The sequence below is a fragment of the Calliphora vicina genome, chromosome 1, assembly GCF_958450345.1.
Source record: "Calliphora vicina chromosome 1, idCalVici1.1, whole genome shotgun sequence".
Lineage (NCBI taxonomy): Eukaryota > Metazoa > Arthropoda > Insecta > Diptera > Calliphoridae > Calliphora > Calliphora vicina.
The window spans coordinates 37,589,224-37,616,032 of NC_088780.1; the positions used below are offsets into that span (position 1 = coordinate 37,589,224).

Genomic DNA, 26,809 nt, shown 5'->3' on the forward strand with positions numbered 1-26,809 from the left:
ACTACTACAGTAGACCAAAACGATTAATATCAGAAAGAAGTTCATGCTTTACATCTCTTGAGTTTGCAGATTTTGTTTTGAAGAACAATATACAGCACATTAAAGTAGCAGTAGCATCTCCTCAAGCTAATGGTCAAGTTGAACGAGTAAATCGAGTGATAAAAGGGATTTTAAGTAAGATAAGTAATCCAATTGACCATGCTGATTGGTCCTTAAAATTATCTCAAGTTGAGTATGCCATAAATAACACCGTACATAGCTCTACAAAAGACACACCAAGTAAATTATTATTTGGTGTGAAACAACGCGGTACAATAATTGATACTTTAACAGAATATTTGGATGATAAGGTAGAAACCCAGGATGGTCGAGACTTAGTATCACAACGATTAAGAGCATTAGATGAAATTGAACGATCTCAGAAACACAACGAGAACTATTTTTACAAACGTCATGTACCTGCTAAACAATATTCAGTAGGAGATTATGTTGTAGTCATGAATACTGATAATACTGTTGGTAAAAATAAAAAAATTATCGAGAAATATCGCGGGCCTTTAATTGTAGAAAAGGTATTATCTAATGATCGTTATATTATAAAGGATGTTGATAATTGTCAGCTTACTCAAATTCTTTACAAAGGAATTGTAGAAGCTAAACGACTTAGAAAATGGGTAACACCAAATTAATTTATTTATGTTATATGCCACACCACTTTCATTTTGTTGTTGTTTTTGATTGAGGTCAATCAAATTGTCAGATTGGCCGAACTGTAATGTACTTTCCTAAAAAATACTTGTTTTATATTTTATTTATACAATCACTGTTTCTTAGTTTTAATATAAAATATTGAAAAAATAGAAAAATAAAAAAAAATAAACAGTTTTATGAAAGCAATATTATAATATTAATGACTGAGTAATCCAGATATATAGATGAAAAATAGGACAAAAATCGAGGTTGTCCTGGTTTTTTCCTCATATCTCAGCCATTTGTGGACCGATTTTGCTGATTTTAAATAGCAAACTTCTCGAAAGCATATCTGAGAGAATTATTGAAGATTTGGATCCCGAAGATATCTGGTGTCTCAGAAAATTGATTTCAACAGACAGACAGACGGACATGGCTTATTCGACTTCGCTATCTATAACGATCCAGAATATACATATATACTTTGTGGGGTCGCAAATGAAAAATGTAGAAATTACAAACGGAATGACAAACTTTTTCGAATTATGTATTCGAAAACCGGTTTTTAGAATATGTCGAATATTTGACAGCTTTACCCTAAAGACATGAAAAAGATCCAGGTGTTTGTGAACCAGTGTCTTCACAGGATCTTGCGCATATTCTGGCCGATGGTAATATCCAACATTGCTCTGGGAACAATCCAAACAACAGCCTATAGCCTCAGAAATAAAAAGACGTAAATGGCTATGGATTGGCCATATATTGAGAAGGCCATGGAATGACTTCACTAGAAATGCAACTGTGGTATCCACAAGGCAGCAGAAGAAGGGAGGCCCAGCTCATACGTGGAGAAGGCAAATCGACGCAGAAAATAAAAGAAATTTGTGTTAAATTTGTTATCAATATCGGTCTGATCGGACTGATTGTCACCAAAACCTATAATTTTTGAATACAACTGATCAGTGCAATATTCCGCGCCAAAGGAACAGCTCATCTTTTGTAGCCAAGAGCGTATCAGCCCAATTTAAGATACTCTGTTCTGAAGTGAAGCGTATCCCAGAAAGAGCGATCTGCATCGATCGAAACAGATAGTAGTCGGACGGGACAAGGTGATGCAAAACTTCCCATCCACTTCTTTCTAAATAGTTTTTAACAGGTAACATGCAAAATGAAGCCGAATCAGTTGCGTTCGGTACAGGTTCCCTGTGATGGTCGGTCATAATAGATAGGACCCTTAATGGATCCAATTTTCATTGCAAAAATGATTTTCTTTTATAGCTTTTATTGCGATTCTAGGGAAAATAAGCTCAATCTGTGATCACTTACATACATTTATAACAAAAATCGTTTTTTTTATAAAAAACTCAAATATCTGAAATCGTTAATAACTACGATTTTAAGGGAAATAAGCTCAATCTGAGATCGCTTATATTTTATACCAAAAATCGATTTTTAGTATAAAATATCAGTGATCTCAATTTGTTACTGTTTTTTTATTTTTTATTTATTTTAATTGTAAAAAGTTCAGCTTTATTTATACGTCTTATAAATAGTATTTATAATTAATATTTATTTTTTTTCACCATTTAAAATTATTATTTAAAAACATAAATAAAATGCTCGGCACTTAATCGATTTTTATAAATAAAAAATCATTTGTTATACATCATTCTTAAAATACAAGGAATTAATGAAAATTAAAATAATAAAAAAATTACAAAGCAAATTTAATGATTATTTAAGGGTTGTCAATTTTCTTTTTTCAATAAATTATAAGAAATAAACAAATAAATTAATAAAAAAAAGCAATTTTAAAACAATATTTTATTTAAATGTTCTAAAAAGAACATAAAATAAGACAATAAACGCGATATTTTCCATGTTTTTATTATTCATTTATTTTCTTCTCTTTAGAGTACCTTGAAAATATCGAAATTGAATTCGAATTTTCGAACATGTTTTAAAAAGCTTATATTCTGAAACTACATTGAAAATACTTTTATTTAAAAATCATGAAAATTTTTTATTTTTTCCAATTTTTAAATTCAAAATGTAAGAAATTGAAAATAAAAATATTTTTTTTTAAATACTCATGATTTTGAGATTATTTTAACAGCTTTAAAAATTGTTCGAACATAATATTACATTGTCATCAAGTGGGCTTTTGAAAAACACAAACAAAGGATTTTTATAAATAAAATTATTAGTTATTCTTAAAATACAAAATCAATTAATGAAAATTTAAATATGTATAATAAAATTACAAAGAACTGGTAAGTCTAGCAAAGCTATATGGAAATGTTAATAATTATTTAAGGTTCGTAAACTTTATTTTTTTCCGATATACATATAGGTATGTATATAAATTATAAAAAATTACAAAAAATAAAAATAAAACTTAACGATATAAAAGGCTAACTCAGAATAATTATCAGAATATACATACATATGAAAAAAATTAACGTGAGAGGTACATAATTAATTATATTATTACATATGTATAAACTATTATATTTACATAATAATTTGAGGCTCTGGTACACTGGCAGCAATATTTTTATGTGGCAACACTTGACCCCCATTTATATAGATTTCATCTTTGACAATAACATCTTCACCCAAAACAGTGGTACCCTCTAAACGCACCCAGCGTCCTACAATTGAACGCCAGCCAACTATGCAGGAGTCCAACCATGAATGTGACTTAACTATGGCACCTTTTAATATCGTGGAACGTTTTATGCACACACCATCTTCAATGATGACATCAGGTCCTATGGTGACATTGGGACCAATGCGACAGCCTTGGCCAATTTTAGCGCTGGGATCAACTAGAACGTTGCCAACAACACCGGGTCCGGTGTAAAGAGTTGGTGATTGTTTTTGTCTTAATGAGGAAAGATAGAGACACATGCCTGTAAATGAAACAAATGAGAAGGAAATATTAGTGATATTAATTAGGATTAAATGTAATTAAGATTCTTTGAGACATATTTGAAATAAAGAAGACGTAAGCCAATTTTAGTTAATTAGAATTAATAGCATTTATGGACTTTTACTACCAGTTTCTATAGTTTCACTTTCAAAGTACTCGCACGGAATATATAGAAACTGGTAGTTAAACCTTTTACTAGAGTTGTTTATAATTTTTTTTATTATATGAGTGATCGGTTAATATTTAAAATTTCCTCGACTATTCGAATGATTAAATAGTAGGGTATTCAATCGATTAACCGTTAATCGGTTAACCGATTAATTTTTGTCAAGTCAAGTTTTATTAAAAAGTAAAAAAAAATCGTTTAAAAGGAAAGCATTTAAATTATATTCTTTTTTTAAAAGATTATTTCAGAAAATTCCCTATTCATTGTTTTATTGAATTGTTGTTTTGTTTGGTTTTTATGTTGTTTTTTTTTATTAACAAAATGCTTATAAAAAATATACAAAATTCGTGTTTTTCTTTAATATAAAATTTAAATACAAATTATTCGAAAAACTAAATCCCGATTAATTATTTGCTCGATTAACCGATTAAACAAGGAACCCGATTAATTGAATACCCAATTAAATAGTAAACAAGTAAGAATATTGTATACCCACTAGTGATTGGTAAATCTATTACGATTATGGTCGAAAATCGATTTTCAGGGTCTAAAAACGATTATTGCGTGATCGATTATATACTCCGATTTGTATGCTGAAATCGATTTTTAATAACGATTAATCAAAATAGAAATACAATTCCGGAATTTTTAGTATTGTCTACGTTTTTTGTTTTCATTAAAATTTGCAATATATTAATCTTCAGCTGACATCGGAAAATATTCACGGAGGGAGGACCTAATTTTTAATGCGAAATTTTTCCTACCTTAAGAAATTTTTATACAAAGTGCTACGAAATTTTTTCCATAAAATTATTGTTAAATGTTTGCCATTACGGTTTATAAAATGAGCACCTCAACATAAAGGAGCTATAATACTCTTCCAAAATATGATTTTAATCCGTAATTATAGCTTATATATGTCATTTGTTATAGTTCCCAAAAATGCAGGTCGATTATTGGGTTCGATTAATCGACTGTAAAAATCGAAATGAAAATGGTTGATCGAAAATCGATTATTAGCTTTCCATACCATTCACTAATACCCACCATCAATATGTGACAATAAAATATTTTTCTGATATAGAGGTTATTTGGTGGTAGGGTCAATTATGGGCTGACCTCACAAAAGTTAGTAGAAATATTTTGTTTCATATAAAACTTGTTTATTGTATATGAATATACCCTCATGTTGCTGGGTTGACAGCCCTTGGTCCAAGATTTTCGGGTCATTCCGGTACGTAGATATGGCTGTCGTTTTCCTAATTACCTAGAAACATGATATTATGCAATATGGTCGTGAATGAGACTTCAAGACGGAGACTTTTGCTACCTTTCCTATATTTGAATGGTATTTTTATACCCTTCACCCTCGTGAGAAGTTTATCATTCCGTTTGTAATTTCCACAATAAAATTTTCCAACCCTATAAAGTATATATTCTGGATCCTTATTGATAACGGAGTCGATTAAACCATGTCCGTCTGTTGAAATCAACTTTACGAAGCCCCCAAATAACTTACACGATTCATACATCAATCCCCCTTATCTACGCCTACGACAGTTTCGTACTAGATTAAAGAAACAGTTTGCATTTTATCTTTAATCTAGTACGAAACAGTCGTAGGCGTATGACGTTTACGCCAACCACGATAAGGGTGAATATCTCCGGAATTCTTCCGGCTCGGTTGCTATATAAAATCGTTCCAAAAATGTCTGAGATATAAGGAAAAACCAGGACAACCACGATTTTTTATCTATTTTTGACCTATATCTGGATTACTAAGTCATAATATAGACAATGTGTATATCTAATGATAGATATTTCAAAGACCTTTGCAATGACGTATGAAGATCATAGTAAGTTGGAACTACAATGGGTCAAATTGCAAAAAAAAATATTTTTTAACCCGAATTTTTTTTTCACCAAGTTTTTTTCCGCTAAATAATCAAAAAAAATAAAAAAAAAAAATTTGAAAAAAAAACAATTGGAAAACATTTTTTTTTCCAAAAAATAAAAAAAAAACAACTTTGGAAAAAAAATATTTAAAATTTTTATTTTTAAATATAATTTGGTGAAGGGTATATAAGATTCGGCACAGCCGAATATAGCTCTCTTACTTGCTTGTATTCTCTTCACCAATGAGCATAAGATTATGAAATAAGAAATAAATCATGATCATGAAATAAAGCTTATATAGACCTAAGCGAGTGGGAATCTACAAGTGGTAATTTTTCTTTATCGTAATGATACTTTTTGAATTTTCTATAATAATGACAGAAAAATTGGGTAATCAGCTGAGCTGAACATCACGACAACACTCGGCCACATGTTGCAATACCTGTTAAAAACTATTTAGAAAGAATTGTTTGGGAAGTTTTGTCTCAAACGCTTTATAGTTCAAACCTTGCTCTGGCCGACTACTATTTGTTTTGATCGATGCAGAACGATATCTCTGGGATACGCATAACAGAGTATTCGTTTTTGGCCTCAAAAGATAAGCCGAGCTCGGAATCCATATGTTACCATAGCTAACAATGCCCAATACTTTGACTAAATTTGTATGTATATTTTAGTTGGCGATATGTAGAATGTTAAGGTAATTACTCTTAAGGCTGGGTTAGCCGACCGTTGATGGAATGTAACCGTAATGTTGACTTAACGTAACACTTAAGTGCGATTATAGAACACTAAAAATATGTAACCCGAATTTGACATAAAAATCCAAAAAATAATAATTTTTCAGCGGTTAATAGTTGATTTTATATAAAATAATAAAATATAAAACTAATATTGTGTTATTTTTAAAAAAATAAGTATTTTTCAATTTAATTGCTTTTGAAAATCAACCCTGTTAGCAGATGTCAAGTAGAAACGTAATGAAATTCTGTTTTTAACAGGTTTAGAAGTTACAGTTACGTTACATTTTATCACTATCAGCCCAATTATGAATAAAACATTCCGCGGTATTTTGTTCCCCGGGAGTTTTTTTAACATTGAATTTGAATAGGAAAAATGAGAAAAGGGAAAATACTCCCGGGGAATTCTTATTCATAATTGGGCTGTATAACTGCTCTAACTTCACACACAACAAAAGCGATCAGCTGTTGCGTTCCGTTAAGGATACATTACATTACGGTAGATTAACCCAGCCTTTACTTCTTAAGAATTGTATTCATTTAGCATTCACAAATCCTCAAAAAAGTAGAAAGAGATTTGATTTATTATTAACTTATAGTTGTTGGTCAAAAAGAGTCATAAATTTAAGAAATATTGCCCGTAGTAATCTTTTCCTTCAAATAAGTTCAGTTATCTCGTTTAACTATTCATGGCTACACCTAAAAAAATTAAGATTGGCTACCGATTTGAAATATTTAAAACGTAAACTTATGTATTTAATAAAAATAACTCACACCTTTTTTTTAAATAACCTTTATACAACCAATCATCTATGTACAAACAAAAGTTGGTGTAATTAAACCAACTTTGTATTACAAAATGTTTTCTTTTTTTTTTGCTCTAAAACAAAACCTAGATATATAATTTATGTCAGTAAACTCAAATATAAAAAAAATAAAAGATAACAAGAAGCATTTCGACTGAAAACATGAAAAAAGCTAAAAAAGTTCTTTGAAACCCCTTGTGACTCATGATAATCAATTTTTGTTCTCAAGATAAGAAAAATAAGAAACACAAAAAAATTTAAAAAAACCAAACATATTATTCACCTGTTAGAAAATCTTTAGGTTGGCCAATATCCATCCAAAATCCGGACAACTCCATGGCAAACAATTGCTTCTGTTCAGCCATAACCGGGAAAATCTCCTTTTCTATTGAAGTTGGTTTCACTTCGATGCGATCCAATACTGAAGGGTTGAATATATAAATGCCAGCATTAATTTTGTTACTAACAAACTCTTGGGGTTTCTCAATGAAATTTTTAATGCAGCCCTGTTCATCATACAAAACAACACCATATTTTGAGGGTTCTTCGACTTTGGTCACAACTATGGTGCCCTCTTTGCCATGACTACGATGGAATTGTTCCAGCTGTTTGAAGGGAAAATCACAGATGACATCTGAGTTTAGTACATAGAAGGGTTCGGGACTGGCACTAAGTATGTGTTTGGCTAAGGCCAAGGGGCCAGCAGTGCCCAAAGGTTCTGTTTCATGGGAAAATATAAGTTCAACACCCAGCTTTTCAGCCTCCAGTTTGAGTTCTTTTTCCATTTGTTCGGCGCGATAGGACACAGCCAATATTACCTAAATAATTAAAATTATAAGAAAAAAAACTCAATTTAAATAGCAACTTGTAGTATTACCTGTAAACATCCTGCTGCCACTAAAGCTTCCAACTGATGCAACAAAATGGGTTTGTTGGCAAATTCCACTAAAGGTTTGGGTGTGCTCAACGTTAAGGGTCGTAAACGGGTGCCATAACCTCCAACTAAAATAAGAGCTCTGGTGCCTTTAGTTACCGGGGGAGTAGAACCACACATTTTTTATAGGTATTTGTCTTATTTATTTTTAATATCAATTTAACCAATAAACGACACGTCAATATTGTTTTTCTTTTACAATTTAAACAACACCCCGCAAGAATTTTCCTTGTTAATTATTTATACTTGCTCTGCTGCTATTTAATTAACTGACTTTTGTGCTGGATTTTTTTTTGTTCACTCCTCCCAATAAGAAACTGATAAGAATTAAAAAATGTATTAGTTTTTCAACCAAAAAAAAAAACAATATCTAGCCGGCAAACACTCAGCTATTTACTCACTCTCTCTTGTATATAATTTTTTGTTATATTTTTATTGCTCCCCTTGCTCCTCTCAAGAAGAAAAAACACTTTGCTTAGTTGGCCCTTGTTTAAAACAATAACAACTATATTAAGCTTTCTTTGCTTGGAAAACACCAATCAACTTGCAAAACGTCACGTAATTTTTGTTTTCTTTTTAACTATTTATTTATCCCAGATTTTTGTTAAATTTTTATTGCTTCTTAATATGTTAATGGCAATTTACATATATTTAATACTTATTTTATTTAAATTTTCTTAAAAACAATCAAAATGTATGTTTGAGAAAAAACTTGTAAATGACGAAATGCAGCAGAATTCTTGTGACAAGTGAAATTCTTTGTAAATAAAAAACAATTTGTTTTCGAAATTCGAACTGAAACGTCAAGTGAGAAGTGTTGCATACGTTTAGGATGATATGTTTATTAAACACAGCTGCATAGGGATGCCATGCTAAAACAATATATTTAACATGCATTTTTATTAGTTATTAATAGCGTTACATTTAACCGTTTCGAATCGGTAGTATTCCGTGCATTAAAGTTTAACAAAAACACATTTATAGAATGTGGTTACACATCTTTGCTTAGGCAAAACAATAGAAACTTTGAAACTTCTACATGAAAAAAGACTGAAATATTTAAATTTTATTTTAATTTGATAAATCATTTGTTTTAGTAAGAAAGTTTAAGAAATTTCCAAGGGAGGTTATCAATAATCTAAAATTCAAAATTATTTCTCGAAATGTTAACCACAGGGCAAATGAGGCTGGTCTTGTTTGGTAAGACCCCGCTAATAAACTTTTATTTTTAAAAACCGTACTGCTTATAAACAATTTGTCAATGAGCATCTAAACTTTTAGAAACAGAAATGGAATACTGTTATCTTTTCGAATAAATATGGTTGCGATTTATTGAGAAGTATTTTTAAAATTTTTACCATAAAAATTAAAAAAAATTTCTACTCTTTGGGATAATCAAAAGTCGAACAAGCGACCTTTTGGAACGTCGCAATAAACATGGAAAAAAAATTGTACTCAACTGTCTCATGCTGCCAACACCATGGACAGCAAACACATTTATTTGCACATACATATATCTATTGCGATATAATTGTTCAAACTTTTTATATTTTTCTTTAAAAATAGTGAACGAACATTAACATAATGTTGCAAATAAATTCACTGTAATTTTCTTATCTTCTTGCTTGCATGTGTAAAAACTCAAGCACCTTGTAAACATTTCAATGTATTTTTCTGCATTTTCAATATATAAACAATTTTTCAAATTTCATATAATTGTAAATGCAGGATTAGAAATAAAAATCAGGCGTGCGTCTATACCTGATAAATTTGTATCATGATAAATGTAAAAATGGTTGTCTAGATAAAAAATTATCAGGTTAGTCCCCATTTATTAGTATTATTGCTTCGTTATGACTAAATTGTTACCCCAGGTCTCCATGTAGCTATATTTATTGCTGCAATTGTCAAATTTTATTGCGTCATTAAAATTAAGTAAATTAAAACTGTCATTAAAGCAAAATTTCTACTTTCTATCATTCAGTGCGATTAATTCATACATATTTAATTTATTTTAGTACCAAATGTAAAAAAAATCATTCAACACAAAATATAAACAAAATACACATCAGTTTTTTATAGAACTTCTCGCGTTGAAAATTTTGTATTTGTGACAAACGTTTTCTTCACCTAAAGCAATCAGCAATCGCTGTGCTGTTGTTCTGCAGACGTTATTGCTTGTGTTTAGCAATAAAAATTGCTACTTTTTATGGATTTTTTATGGAGACATAGGATTAGTGCTTTTGCTCAGACAACTTTGTATTGACAACAAACGTCATTAACTGTTATGATAAATATTTGTCAAGTTAGACAGGGGGTCATGGGTGATGAACAAATTTCCATCAGCGTTTTAATATAATTAAAAATCGCTAAAACACTTTTTCCCCCTTAGGAAAATCGCTAAATTACCACCAATGGATACAAGATTGCTGGAAAAATACAACACTGTTCGAACAAAAAAAAAAAATATTGAAGTGTCGCATGCAGACGAGTGTGAATTTGTGTCTGCTATAAAGAAAATATAGATATTTTCTTTTAATATATTTGTGTGTTAATTGTTTGCTAATTTGCCTAAAAACTATTAAAAATATAGTGAAAAAGGTAAGTAAAAAGATTACGAAATACTATTTGCTTAAAATCTGGTTTATATACAATTTTCAAAGCAAAATTCTCTGAAATATAGGGTATATTTTTTTGGTATAACTATAGACGACATGTTGGAAAATTTAAGAAAATATAATTACAACAGATGTTTTTTTTTCTTATTGCCAATTTTAATTAATTAACATTATGAAAATGGGCCTCAAAATGGTTTTTATTTTTGGGAGACTCCTTTTAATTTCATCATATTTTCGCCATCTCATCTGTTTCAACAAAATGTCTTCTAGTTATTTCTTTTTGTTGTTTTTGTCGTCTCCACTTTCGAGTTGTTTTTTTTTCTACACCACAATTTTCCTGAGAATATATTATTTATCATATGTTTGTGTTATTTACTTTTTGATGTGGTTTGTTTTTTTTAGTATTATTAAATATTCAAGTGGTCATTTATTTAATTAAAAAAAAAATTATATACAAATTTAATACGTTTTTGTTCTATTCAATGGAATTTGAATTTTTGTTCTATGTAGCTGTTGTGTTGTTTTTGTGTGCGAGAATTTGTGGCCGTTTTAGTTTAGTTTCATGTGCTGCAATTTAATTACAAGTGAAAATTAATGCAAAAAACCTTGAAGGTGACGTACTATTTTCTTTAACATAAAAATGCAAAAATAATATTACTGCTGCCGCTACAATGCTGCACCAAGCAGCAACTTGAACAAGGTGGATAGATAGATACCAAAGTTATTCGTATGGAATTAATTTGCTTGTCAATTGGTTGGTGGGACGTTTCGTTCGTTCGTCGCTTGGTTATTATTTTCAAGTTGTTTTGTTTTGCTAGTGGGGGAGACTTTTTTCTAATAGAATAAATAAATAAATATAGTGCATACTTAAATTGTTCATTGTGTGAGCTTGATTGTTGGAACGAAAAGAAAAAAAAACGTGGCGTAGATTTTTATTGATTTTTCATTTCATTAGAATATTGAGGACTACGATTAGTTAAATTACCAGTTGATTGTAAATGATATAGCTGCAAAATATTATGAATTCTCTTACAATTTTATATTTCTTTAGAAATCTCTGAGATTTTAAAGGCTTACTTAAGTGTTTTATATAAGAGGTAAATCTAAATGATATTGATCGTACCCATGTTAAGCAGTAGATCTTTTTTGTATTTTTTATGAATCTGAATTTTTTATTCGTTTTATCTTCTAAGGGGTTTATAAATACATACCATATTTTTTCAAAGCTAAATAATTTTCGATTCTGCCATTTTTGAAAAATAGGATTCGATGAATTTTTGTTTTTGGCAAATTTTCAGTTCAGCATCTGTTTCAGGCGTTTAAAGTTTCAAGTGTTGAAAGAAATATACAAAAAAAATTCACCAAATACCTATTCACTGAAAATTTTTGACTATTCAAAAATTTAAAAAGTCGAAAGTTTGAAAATTCGACTTTTTAAAATCGAAAAAAGTCGAAAAGTCGACTTTTTGTTTCAATCGACTCTACTGAATAAAGTCAAAATTAGTTTTAAATCACATATCGATATTAAACTCAAAATTTACACAGATCAGTTGTATTAACAAATCTTATTTAGAATCCAACCGGATTAAACCAAAAATCTAGATTCTTTCGGTATTCGCTTATAGAGAAGAACTCTTTATAAGAATTCAACCAGTTAGTGAGTGACCTTTTGCTTTATTGATTTTTCCTAAGTTTTGTTTTTATCATAATAATAAAAAAGAAGCAGGATAATGCACAAAATAACAAGTCAAATGTTTGCCAATAAAATAAAAATAACAAAAACCCTAAATTCTACATCTTGAAATTTACTAAACTCCTCCAATGTTTAAATCAAAAAAAGACAATCATATCAAAGTAATTTCCAAAAAATTTGGTTTTATATAAACCCACAAACCATATTTTAGTTTGGCCGTTTTACCATTAAATAAAGTTCTTTGTCGTCTGGCTTTAAAATAAAAAAAGACACACAAAAAACTGCAACAAACTCCCAATGACGGCGACAACTCTTTCTTTATTATTTTGTTTTAGAGTTGTACAAAAAACAAAAAAACAACTTTAGTCAAGTTTATTTTTTTTAGTTTTGTTTGTTTTTCTTTTTTTTCTCTTCGTTTCGTTTCATTTCCTTTTTCCTCATGCGATGTGATGATGGTGATGACGACGATAATGGTTGCTTGGTTGGTGATGATGATTTTCATGTTCATGCTGTTTTGTGATTGCATGTTGTGCTGCTTTGTTAATGCGAAACAGGAATATTTAACTACCTTCCTTTAAGTTTATCTTGGCTGGACATCATGAAGTTTCGTGCTCTGATGCAAGATCCCGAATATATGAAGGAATTTCAAAATATTATTTTAACATTGTCCAAATTAACCAAGGAATGTGTCATCGATATCTCAGCGGATAAAATGTATTTTATAGCCAATGAGGAGTCTGGCACAACAGCACCTCTAGTGTGGGTGGAAATAGAGGCTGGCTTATATTTTCCAGAATACGAATTAAAGCTGCAAGACGATAGACATCCTCACATTATGCTGGCCATTTCACCGGCTAATTTTAGTCGTGCCCTCACGCATTTACGCTCCAATGCTCGCACTTGCAAAATGAATTTAATCAATATACAATTCTCCTGTCTACGCATTGAAATTGAGGTGCCCTCACAAAGTTCCAATAATATCACCAAAACAGTGCATGATGTGCCCGTTAGTGTGATACCACGCTCCGAATGGAATTTCTATGAGGTACCACAAAAACCCAAATCGAAAATAATTTTAAATGTACCCTCGAATCGTTTGATGCGTGGTCTCATCGATAAAGTGAAAAATCTCTCGCCCACTATTATCTTTTATGCCACTTCCAATGGTGAGATGAATTTGGTGGCTGAAACTGAAATGGCCACAATTACCACTCATTACAAGAATTTGGAAATCAAGGAAATCGATCCATCTGGCAGAAGTGGCTCAAGCGAACATGTTGAAGCTTCCTGTTCGGTGGATTGTAAGAAGGCTTCTCTGTTCTTTACTGCACTCCAAGTGCCCACTTTAGAGCTATCATGTGGCATAGATGATGATCGTCTCATACATATGGAAGTAGATGTAAGACAGGGTATTGCTATACATTCCATACTGCCAGCCGTTTGTATTTAAGTTTTCTTTACACTATTTTCTCTTCATCTGACATTCAATTGGCATTTCCTAACAACAATGTATACTTACTTTTATGGCTTTTTCGTTATGTCTGTATGTGGACATTTTTTTTGTATTTATTTTCTACATTTATATTCAATATTTATCAATATCAATAAAGTGGAAAATATATTTAATATTTACCTAAATTGTTTACTTTATTTTGTAGTATGTATTCGTTTTGCAAAATTTTTTTCTTCTCTCTTTAAATTTACAATTGAGTACTAGTTTTACATTACAGCTACACTAAATCAAATTTAAACGGCCTTAAAAACGAAAGCTTCTTACAATTCAAATAGAACTACTTTATTATTACATCGTTGTAATAAAATTATATATAAAAGTTTCATATAAAAAGGATTACATATCCTTCGAAATCATCATGCAGTTCTTTTTTTTAATAAAATCTACTTAAAACTTTTTAAATTTATTTGTACTTATACAATCCGTCAATTTTGTTAATAGTGTGCCTAGAATTTTATCTTTGTTGTTTTAGTTTTACATTTTATTTGTAATAGTCTAATTGCGTATTTACATTTTGCGCACCTAGTTGGTCTTGACGGCTCTGAAAATAATACTGTTGTCCCATTATTTAAAAACAAAGAAGTGACATAAGAAAATATTCAATCAAATAAGATTTAAGGCTCTAAGGTGCAATTAAAATTGGCACAGGCTTAGTCATGTTATTCTTAATTAGGTGTTAGCTAAAGTTAAATTGTTATCAATGTAAAGGCATTTAGAGCTTATTATAACATTTTAAGGGCACAAATAATAGTTTAAACTGACTATCAGCCCAATTATGAATAAAAAATTCCTCGGGAGTTTGTTCCCCGGGAGTTTTTTCCCATTGAATTTGAATAGGAAAAATGAGAAAAGGGAAAAAACTCCCGGGGAATTTTTATTCATAATTGGGCTGTATATTTAATTTTTTTTATTTTAATTAGTATGTTTTTGGCTAAGATTTTCATTTAAATATGAGGTTTAGTGTAAGAAATTAAAAGAAGAAATAATAATGCCTCTTACGATTCGCAAATTTTAGCATTTTTTAACATGTACCTCAAAACTAATTTCCTTTTATGTCACGTACGATATACCTTTATTTTGTTCGATCTTTGGGACAAAAATGTTTCAAAAGTTCTTATTATTATACCCTTCATCTTCGTGAGAATAGTATATATAAGTTTGTCATTCCGTTTGTAATTTCCACAATATAATTTTCCGACCCTGTAAAGTATATGTATATATTCAGGATCCTTATAGATAGCGGAGTCGATTAAGCCTTGTCAGTCCGTCTGTCGAGAAGTTTCCTATTTAAAATCAGCAAAATCGGTCCACAAATGGCTGAGATATGAGGAAAAAACCAGGACAACCTCGATTTTGAACCTATTTTTGACCTATATCTGGATTACTAAGAGCTAGTTTCTGGGATAGAGATAATCTACATTCTTCACTTAAACCTAAATTAAACTAAAAATTGTGTTTCTCACTTATTGTTTATATGCTATATAATCTAGGTTTAACTGAGCATCATTGGTGAGTTAAACCTAAGTATAAAACGCCAAAGCACAAAGAGATGAAAAATAAAATAAACAATTCACCACAGCAGCTCTTTGTTTTTATTTGCTTTATTAATAACATCAATATAATTTTTAATATACATATTATACTTTAATCACACTTTTTCTTTTAGCAAGTTAAAATTTACAAAAAAAGTTATGTAACGCGGTTGCTTTTTCTTATAAAATCTATAGTATTGCCATATTTATATGAAAAAAACTGAAGAATAAACATGTGATTTGACTGAATAGTATGCAATGCTAACAAAATTAATCCACTAGTGAGAAACACAATCATTGGTTAAATTCCGGCAAAATATGTTTTAGGATTAATATAACAGCGTGTTAAGCTGAGTTTAACTGACAAGTAAGAAACTAGCTCTAAGTCATTAATAAGTTGGAATGGGTCAAAATCGGAAAAATTATTTTTCAACACGAATATATTTTTTCACCAAAAAAAAAAATTTTTAAAATCAAAAATTTTTTTTAAAATTAAAAAAAAAAAAATTTTAAAATCAAAAATTTTTTTTTAAAATTAAAAAAAAAAAATTTTTTAAAATCAAAAATTTTTTTTAAAATTAAAAAAAAAAAAAAATTAATATAACAATTCGAAAAAAAAATTTATTTTGTTTACCAAAAATATTTAAAATTTGTATTTTAAAGTATAATTTTGTGAAGGGTATATAAGATTCAGGACACCCGAATACATTTTTTTTTAAATGTAGTTCCCTCTGTATGGAACATAAAAACCAAATTATTTTTCAGATACTCTTATTATTGCAAAATCTATTCCACTTCATAGGCGTACAAATGTCACGTACGATGACATGGATTTGCTTTTTTATTTACAAAGTTGTCTATTCCTTGTTTTTTATTGTTGCTTCAGATAGACGATTCATTGTCATTTTTGTAATCAATCGTCTTCATTTGAAAAATTGTAATTCTCTCTGACAAAGCTTACTTTGTGGTATATTTTTGAGTTTGTATTTTGCAATCCACAATTTCCCATAGGTTTTCTATGGGATTGAGATATGGCTATTCAATAGATTGTAACTACTCGCTTACAACCCTAGAGGTGAGTTTCTAATCATTGTCGTGCTGGAATCTACAAACCAAGGGAATATTTTCCTAAGTGTACCTTGAAAAACAGCCACACACCATAATATTGCCACCGCCATACTTGACTGTCTTAGTACAATATAATATTGATGGGAGGATCCATCCCAAGGCGGACGGAAATCACCGCTTTTAAAGAAATTTTCCAATTTTTTGACCGGTAATGGTCTCTAGTCAAATTGTCTAAGATAAGATAGGAGATGACAAATCCGACTGCTTTTCGATTTGGGATGGATCATCCATAGATCTATAAGAATTTCTGATATTGAGAGCATCGATCGAGTTTGGAAAAAACCTTAACACACGTTCGTCCTTAAAACTTTTAACCTAAGTATTATTTGATTTTTTTTTTTAACAAGTTACCCTTGAAAAATATGTCAGTTATTATGTTTAATGCATTTGTTATTAATCTGCTTAAAATGAGTGACGAGAAGAAAGTGCGTACTAAAATAATTAAATATTTTCAACAAAACAAAACTTTGTCCTACAAAAAGTTGGCCAACAGTATCGGTAGAACTTGTCCGTTGATGGCAAACCTGGTTCAGGTAGAAGGAATGGTACACATGATGTTTCTAAAGCCAATAAATAGAAAGCATTTCCAAAAGAACTCTCAACACACTCTGTATGAAAGCAGCCCGGTTATCTCAGTCTCGGACTCTTTGGTACGAAAAGTTAAAGCCAATGCAGGTCTAAAAACATACAAGGCTCAAAAAGTTCCTGACATCTAAAAATTTAGAGGCCAAAGACAGAGCACGGAAATTGAAGTCAGGGGCCGAATTACCGCACTCGTGATCGAATGAACTATCGTATCGAAAAATAATTTCGATATCGTAATTATAACAAAATGTACTAAATTTCATGCTCGATATCGAATGCCGTAATCTCAAATAAGAAAATTACGATCGCTTTTACTTGATATCGAATGCGGTAATTCGGCCCCAGGATTTATTAAAAAAATATACATGCTGCATAATGAATGACGAAACGTATATTCTGGAAATTTTTCGCAGTTTCCGGCTCAATATTATTATTTTGCTGATGCTCGAGGGAATCTTGTAAAAAAGTTTAGGACCCAAAAGCAGACAATTTTCCCAAAAAGTTCTTGGATTGGCAAGCAATATGCAGTTGCGGCAAAAGAAGCCAAACATTTGTTTCAAAGGGCTCTGAAAATACCGAAATTTTCATCAAGAAATGTTTACAAAAAAGGATGCTTCCATTCATAAGTCTTCTTAATATGTCCACTTATTTTTGGCCTGATTTGGCATCCTGTCACTATGGTAAGCAAGGTCTTGAGTGGTACAAGAACAATAATGTGGTATTTGTAAATTCTCCAAACTGCCTGGAGCTAAGGCCAGTGGAGAGATATTGGGCTCTTGTTAAAAGAAGAGCACAAAAAAGGTGTCCAAAAGTGTGGAAGAACTATAAAAATATTTTTTGTAAATCGTAATAATAATTTCAATCAAAACTGTAGGTTTAGTGGTTTATTTTTTGTTGTTAAGATGTTTAGATTTTTTCGATCTCAGTCCTTACTTACTTAGTGGTCAACAAGTCAACTCCGAGAGAGATAACCATACCCATAAATTGATAATGAAATGTGTGCTGTTGGAGCCACATGGATTCCACATCCATATCGTAGTACTCGAACCTAAAGAAATTGGCTATCATCAGGGACACTTGAAATATGCACTATAAAAAGTATTTTATGCGCTAAAAGACAAATTTCTTCTAGTATTCTTAAAGGAATTTCCAGGAATATTTATCATATTTATGATCAGGGCTAGATTTTGAAAACAAAGCTGTCTTGAAATTTTTAATACAATATAGTTTTATGACATTTAGCTATGGGGATCTATCTGCTTATAGTAAAAAATTAGAGTTTTTGAGATCAAAAACAAAGAATATTCAAATCCCCTTGCAAGGGAATTACTATCTAATGAGAGCCCCAAACGACTTATAATTTTAAGCTCCTAGGATAATTGGTAGTGCAGATAAGCCCGTTTTTAAATATGTACAAACATTTTAGGAAAACACATAGGTAATTAAAAATAATAAATTTTTATGTTACTTGCATTTTTAACAATATTTGTGCATAGTTTTTTTATATTTTTATTATACATGCAAATAATAACCTCATTTTTTTAACAATATTATTGTTGTTTTGTTATTGTCAAACTAGGTAGAGTTTGTCCTAATTTATGCCAACATACTCGTTGTTGTCTCGTATAAGAAGCATTACATTACAATGTTATTTACTGTGGCCTCTTTTTCCTTTTGTCAACTCGATACAAACCGAAATCTGTAGAACTCTTACGCTCGTTCATTCGTGTAAATGAGTGGTGCTATCATCATGGTTGGTGATAATTATGGTGGTGTCGAGCTATTGTTACAACAAAATTGCATTACATGAGCCCTGAGAGAACGACTCTTGTAAACTGCACTCCTTTGTAAAGAGTAATATTTTTGAGTGGTTTTTCTTTAATTTTTTTTTTTTAAAAATGAGTATTATAAGATTTTATACTCTTTGTTTTTTGCTAGCTTTGCAAATTGTTGGTGTATTTTATTTTTTTTAGCAAACATGTGTTTGCTTTATTATTGTTTTGTTAATTCTGATTTTCTTGTGGTTTTATTTCGTATTTTTATTTTATCATTTTTTTTTGCAATCAATGCAGAAATAAGGAATTGAGCAAAAAAGTAATTATGATTTGTTTGCAGAAAACCAGAAATGAAACGAGTATTATTTATTATTTTTATCATTAACATTTGTAAAACAAACATATGCTCAATTTTGTTTTTTGTACTACGTATTCACAGATACTCTTGGGTTTTGTTCTCTCTTCCTAAAAAAATGTCATTTAACATTTTGTGTGTTGTATATCAAAACTCAACAGAAAAAAATATATGTATTTATGCGATTTATACGTTGTAAATTTACACTTAAGATAAATTGGTTAAAAGCAATTTGTTTTTCGTAGTACACAATAAGCGGTGAGAGATTATCACTTCAGTATTTTTTTGACTTTTCTTAAGAACATTACTAAGATTCTTATGATCCTTTAAGATTGTGGGGTCTAACTCGATTGTTTAGAAATACCACTCAGTAACCATAATTCGCCATTATTAAGTGGTGTCTTCAAAATGTAGTTTTTAGATGTTCCTGAACAAAATTATCCTTCAGAATGTCTTTGTACATTTCACTTGAAATTTAGCTTGCCACCGATTTTCAATATTAAACGCCAATCAAATCAAATTTTTGGGCATTTACAAATGCATTTGAAAGACGTAGTGATTGTACTGTTTTCAAATTGCTGACTTAGCAGAAGTTGAACAGTTTTGTACAGTGTAGAAATTTTGGTGAGGACTAATGCAAAACTCCAAGACTGCAAAACTTCTACTGTAGCTGTAGACATTATAATAACTAGAGCCGCTGCTAAATTTGGTAACAATGTTAATTTGCCTGCTAAAAAAAATATATTGATTAAATGAGATGGATGAATCCGTAAATAACTTCCTCTTCCACCTCCAGTGCAATTCTGCGCGACTTGGTGCAATTATTGGCAACAAATGTTAGAGAAATGTTTGCAAAGCGAAAGTGTCAAAGTAGATTGGCTGCCACAAGTAGAATATCAAAATGCATATCTCTTTTAATACGCATTACTCTTTACTGAGTTTTTAGATTCAAAATTTACTTTTATAGGGTTTTCCAATAAGGTGGGATCATTTACATTTGGTGGAATACGTGAAAGTTGGCATCCATATTGGCAATTTTGCCATTCATCCAAAAAATTAGCTTCGTCTATAAATAAGACGAAAAAATGTATCAAAAACATGTATTTTTATAGTAATTTTTTACCATTTACATGTGCTGCCCAATCGTGTAACCTGACATCAGTAAACTAAAAATAAACAGCTGATGTGACAGACGCCAAAATAACATGGCTGCCAGAGACTGTCAATATCGAATACCGCAAACAAACGTGTGTTTCCTAATGACAATTATCTTATTAAATTCGGTATGCTTAGGTTATTTCATTTCGAATAAAAGGAGTTTTCTAATAGAGGCACAACCATTTCATATAAATTAACCATTTTTTGATATGTCAATGTCCAAACGTCAGAAAACCCATTTTTGGCTTAATAGCGCCACGTTAAGATTAATGGCATTTGCTTTCGTAACATGATGAGAAATAGAAATGACCACTTCGCTCAAGGGATTTAAAGCCATTTGATTTCATTTTATGGAATTAAGGAGTCAGGCTCATTAATAAGACTCTGCGGACATTTGAACAATTTCAAATTCCATCCATAATGACCTTTCAAATAAAAAATAAACTCGTCAATACCTCACTGACAGTTTGTTTTATTATAAATTCTCAGAAAACGCGGCATGAATCAAATTTATTTTGACTTAACGAAATCTCGTATCGATAGAACTGATTAGATTTCATGCAAAATTCTCAAAATTTAAAATGCATGTGTCATACGATTTGGTTTTTGACAAATTCTGTGAGTGATCTAAGCAGTGATCTTATATCTAAGGAGTGAGATCGAAAAAATCTTAACAACTTACAAAAAATAAAATCTCTGTTTAAAATCTACCACACTTTTTTACACATTTTTTGTGCTCTTCAACTCTTATTTAACAAGAGCCCAATATCTCTCCACTGGCCTTAGCTCCGGCAATTTTGAGGATTTGCCTCTCTTAATACAAATACCACCTTGCTTACCATAGTTACAGGATGCCAAATCAGGCCAAAAATAAGTGGACACATTAAGAAGTCTTATGAATGGAAGCATTCTCTTTTGTAAACACTCCTTGATGTAAATTTCGGTATTTATAGAGATCTTCGTAACAAATGTTTGGCTTCTTTTGCGGCAACGGCTTGCCATACCAAGAACTTTTTGGGAAAATTTTCTGTTTTTGGATCCGAAACTTTTTTACAACATTCCCTCGAGCATCAGCAACATAAAAATTTTAACCCGGAAGCTGCGAACAATTTTCCAGAACATACGTGTCGTCATCCATTTTGCAGCAAGTATATTTGGCCTCTAAATATTCGTACCAAATAGTCCGAGTACTTACCTAGCCGAACTGCTTCCCTACCGGATGTGTTGGGAGCTCTTTTGAAAATGCTTTCTAATTATTGGCTTTAGAAACACCTTTTTTGTGCTCTTCAGCGGCCACACCCTTAGAAGGCAGCACAACGACATCACTAGAACTGCCATAGACTGGAACCCTCAAGGAATAAGAAGAAGGGGACGCCCGAAGTAAATAGCAGCGACAATAGTTGGGAAGAATTGAAGGCGTTTTCCATAATTTTGGCAACATATGGATTCCGAGCTAAAAGAACTGCTCATCTTTTGAGACCAAGTACGAATTAAGTCAATTTCGGGTACTCTGTTCCAAAATGAAGCCTATCCCAGAGAAAGCGTTTTGCATCGATCGCAACCATTTCATTCTAAAAAGTTTTTAATAGGTATTGCAACATGTGGCCTAGTGTTGTCATGATTGAATATTACAGTATCATGTCTGGTCACATATTCTGGGTGTTTTTCGGCTAATCCTCACCTTCAAACGAATCCGTTGCGTTCGGTACAGGTTCCCTGTGATGGTCTGGGCAGATTATAATAAATAGGGCACTTTTGGTCCCACCAAATACAGAGCATTACCTTAGCACCATGGATATTTGGCTTTGGCGTCGATTCGGCTGGTTGGCCGGGCTTCATGTACGATTTCTTACGCTTCGGATTATTATAATGGATCCATTTTTCATTGCTAGTAATGATTCAGTGCACAAATTATTTTCTTTTATAGCGTTCAAACATCATTTCCGACCTACAAAATCGCCTTTCAAGGTCTCTTGGTTTCAATTCGTATGGTACCCAATTTCCTTGCTTTTTGATGAATCCTGCTGCTTACAAACGCATTGAAATTACTGATTGAATATCTCTCAAAGATATTACAAGCTTTAGTTGAGTTTGACAATCAAGCTTTTGTTGAGTTTGACAATCTTCATGGAGTAATGCCTCCAATTCTTGGTCTTCAAACTTTTTTTGGCTGGTCTGGGCGATCTTTGACTTCTGTGGCAAAATCACCACTTCTTAACCGAACAAACCATCTATCGCACGTTGAAACCGATAAAACACATTCACCATAAGCTTTGGCGAGCAATCGGAGTGCTTCAGCGGCACTTTTTTCAAACGAACAAGTTCTGCAGACCTTTGTTTGGTCAACTTTTTGTAGGACCAAGGTTGGGTTTTATTCAAAATATTTAATAATTTTAGTACGTATATACTTTTTTCTCGTCAAACGTATGCTTACAATTTAGTAGTAGGCTAAATTTAAATTAGTAGGCTTAGGTTATTTCGTTCCTAATGTATTACATAATTATATGAAGGACAACAGAACATTATGTTTCATTTAGATGTAATCATTTCCTAACTAGTTTCAAATGAAATAGGATTTTGTCTAATCTTTTATTTTGTATGCTTCGATTTTTTCATGCCTAACTTAGATTTCCACCATATTTGTTTTATTGCCATTAACAACATTTTCCACAGTGTAATCAACGCTGCATTGCAAATTAAGCGACAGACATAAAGACACACAAAGTCGGAGATAAAATGTAAGGGAAGACATTGATTGTGCCGCTGGTTATATTCTTTATGGCTCACCCTTACAATATTGATGTAGTATTATATGGTATGATTTTTATTTTATTTATGCCTTTGCATTTAAAGGAACACCGAGTATTTTTTTTTTTTTTTGTTGCTAAACCAAACCTGTCTGTCGTCTGCTGTAGTTTGACTCTCTAATGGAGAGGTCTGAGTTTTACATTGTTTTCATTTCATTTTATTTATATTTTTCACATTTCTACATTTGTCTGGCTGTTTAATGATTTTAGCTTTTTGTATTTATTGTGTGGATGGATGTGGTTGTGGAGTGCGATGAGTTCAGTTCGTTTCGTTTTTCAGAGTTTGCACTTTCAATTCTTTCAACTTTTCGTTCTTTTATACATACATATTTATTTATGTATTTATTTGTATATTTATTGAGTTCTTTGTCTTGTGATGGACTCACTCTTAGACAAACTCGCATTTAAAGGGAATTGTTGGTCTGTCGTCTGTGTTTTGTTGTTGTTGATGTTGCTGTAGATTTATTTTTAAAGTCTGACTTCCCCAAAAAAGTTTGTTGTCATTTTGGTTTGTTTTGTTTTTCTCTTGGTTTCTGTTTTTATTTATTTTCTTCATGCGTTTTATGTTTGTTTATGTTGTTATTATTTTCATTTTCTTCCTCTTTTTATGTTGCTTCCTTGTGTGCAATAAAAACCCAACTAGGTATGTAGTTGGTTGGATGTGTACCCAATTTCGAAGTCATGGAGCAGATTCGTTGATTTTTTTTTTGGATTTTATTAATCTTTTTTGCTCAAACTTTAAACTTGTTTCTCTTGTTTTGTCTGTAGGTTTTCTTTTCTTTTATTTTTTGTAGTTGTCGTTTCTGTCTTTTATTAACTTTTCATGTTTTGAGTGTTTTCAATTTGTTTTATTTGTTATTTATTTTCGTATTTTGTTTTGATGTTGATTTTTCCGTTTGTTACTGTTTCACAGTGGTTGAATTGTTAAAAATGAAGTTTTTTTTTCAAATGTTTTGGAAAAATCATTAAAGCTGAACTGTTGTTATTTAAATATGATTGTAATTTACAAAGTAAAAAACAACCATTGAACAAATAATAATAGCACCACCACCAGCCATTAAACGATGACTTCCACGACTTGCCATGTGGACTCGTTTCTTTTGTATACCATTAATGTTGTGTGAAAGTTCCCTGTGTTATCATTGAACATTTTGTGGCTATATTTGAAATTAGGCATGTTCAAAAGAGGGTAAACTATAGATAACAGAAACATTCTTCTAGTACCTACTAGATAATCACAAAAAAATCCCTTAGAATGGTGGTTTTCCTAATTTAAAAAGGTACTAGATTCAAAATGTTTTGAAGTTTATGCTATTTGAAATTGATCAAAGAAGACGTTTACTGATGTTGAAATAACATAAATGAGGATAATTTCATAATTACTTGCCCAAATAAATTCCGGGTTTTAACCTAAAGACATTTATCAACGGTCTCAAGGCTGGAAATTCTCACGGGTAATATTAAATTAATACTTTGATAATTTGTAACATCCCTATGCGAATTGGGATTTTTTTCAACGTTATCACAATTAAAGGTAATTGCCTCTTTATGAGCTTATTATTAGCTCTCATCTTCAATTTAGATTCAGAACGAGTGAAAATACTATAGAGCTGGTATATCATATAACGACCCTTATCCGAGGACGCTTGTAGAGTGCTGAGATCTCTCACTTTGATACGTGCCGCTTTAATATTTCTAGATTATCATAAAGCGTTTGATTATTTGATCAATGATTTGTAGGCTTACAAAGTTATATTTACTCATCTTGATAATCACACTTTGCTTGTTAAAGTGACAGATCGGGACTTTGGATTGTTGCATCTGTATAGAGGTGTTCCAATAATGATCTATATGTTGCGACTATTGCGTTTTAGAAACCTTTATGTGTTCCTTATTTATCCCCAAAGTATTTTCACAGCCCAGAAGGAAATGTGGACCCCATTGTCAAAATTGTAAAAAATATCATTTTTGGGACTTTTGCTCCAATTTTTAGGAATTGCGGGATTCCCTTTGACCTTTTTAAAAGTTTTTTTACATTTTGTTATTTAGAATGACAATTTTAAAAAACATTGAAAATTTCATTGAGTTTTGTTAATAAATAAAGATTTTATTACATATTACATATTTATTGAGATTCTAAAACTAAAATTTGTATAAAAATTTGATTGCAAATACCTATTAGGAACAATTTGATCAAGTCAAAAATATGCCACTTCAAAACTCCGTCCTTCAAAAATATTGCACTTTTTCATACTAAATTTTTTTTTATAAATTTTCTTAATATTTTATTCAACACAAGTTATTGGTTCTGAGTAGGGTTCCTAATTTCCCGGCCTTTTTTCTTTCCCGGGAGAAAATTAAAAAATTGTTTCATTCCCTGGAATTTCCGGGAATTTTTTAACACTAAATTAAAACAAAAACCGGAAATTTTTTTTGAAGAAATTGACTTCTAATTGTAACAAGAAGTATAAAATAAACTATATTTGGTTGTACAATGTTGGTCCAGCCTTTATAAGGGTTTCTAATTTAATAATGGCATTTTATTGGTATTGTCACAGTCAATTAAAAAACTTAAGAATTTCGACTAAGTTAAATCTATAAAACATGCGTAGTTAGAGACACATTTTTCATATCTGATTGCAGATAAACCAATTTAAACCACTATTATTGTTATTATTTTCTCTAAATATAAATAATATTCATTGAATATTCCTGAAAGTTGTAATGTTAGGCATCTTAATAATTCCTTTAAGAGAATAAACTTTACATAAGATTCATTCTTAATAACCAAATTTCCCTGATATGGCTTGAGTTGAGTAAAAAAAATCGGTTATTTCAACCGTAATACTTCTTTGCCATCTGACACTGTTGTTAGAAGTGAAAAAAATCTATGGATATAATAGAATGATTCAATTAGCAACAAATTTGGCCATCGAAACGAATCTGAAAATTGTAACTTTTAGAAGAAAACTTATGAAGAAATTCCCGACAAACATTTCCCGAAAAATAACAAAAAAATATTCCCGGGAAATTTTTTCCGCGTACGAACCCTAGTTCTGACTCAGTCACATTAAGAAAATTTCTTCAAATTGTTTAGTATGATAAAATGCAATATTTTTTATAGGTAAACAAAATTTTATTTATTTTTTAATTGTTTTTAATTTTTTTAAAGTTTTTTCCAAATTTTTTTTTTAATTTTTTTAAAGGAAAAATTTTTTTTGGGAAAAAGAAATTTTGGATTAAAAAGAATTCGGGTTAAAAAATATTTTTCCCGATTTTGACCCATTGTAGGTCCAACTTACTATAGCCTTATATATGTATATCGTTGCAATGGACTTTAAAATATCTATCATAAGTGTCTATATTAATGACTTAGTAATCCAGATATAGATCAAAAGTAGGCCAAAAATCGATGTTGTTTCGGTTTTTTCCTTATATCTCAGCCATTTGTGGGCCGATTTTGTCGATTTTAAATAGC

The 26,809-nt window shown here is 30.8% G+C and overlaps 3 protein-coding genes across 5 annotated transcripts in view; 2 read left to right on the plus strand and 1 right to left on the minus strand.

Moving 5' to 3' along the window:
• Positions 1–2,998: 2,998 nt before the first annotated feature.
• On the minus strand, positions 2,999–8,484 carry Gmppb (GDP-mannose pyrophosphorylase B). Its single transcript, XM_065509008.1, has 3 exons — positions 8,111–8,484; positions 7,517–8,051; positions 2,999–3,605 (listed from the first exon to the last, which is right to left on the minus strand). The coding sequence occupies exons 1-3, from the start codon at positions 8,285–8,287 to the stop codon at positions 3,205–3,207; spliced, it is 1,113 nt and encodes a 370-aa protein (XP_065365080.1). The 5' UTR covers positions 8,288–8,484; the 3' UTR covers positions 2,999–3,204.
• Positions 8,485–10,632: 2,148 nt separating this feature from the next.
• The window catches only part of ctrip (E3 ubiquitin-protein ligase ctrip), a 96,249-nt gene continuing 80,072 nt past the window's right edge, over positions 10,633–26,809 (plus strand). For all 3 annotated transcript variants that reach the window (XM_065508979.1, XM_065508987.1, XM_065508996.1), the window contains exon 1: positions 10,633–10,768. The gene's annotated coding sequence lies outside the window, so the exon portion shown is untranslated. The remainder of the gene's footprint in view (positions 10,769–26,809) is intronic.
• Positions 10,648–14,110, plus strand: Hus1-like (Hus1-like checkpoint clamp component). The gene is made up of 2 exons (XM_065509020.1): positions 10,648–10,768; positions 13,033–14,110. The coding sequence occupies exon 2, from the start codon at positions 13,077–13,079 to the stop codon at positions 13,926–13,928; it is 852 nt and encodes a 283-aa protein (XP_065365092.1). The 5' UTR covers positions 10,648–10,768; positions 13,033–13,076; the 3' UTR covers positions 13,929–14,110.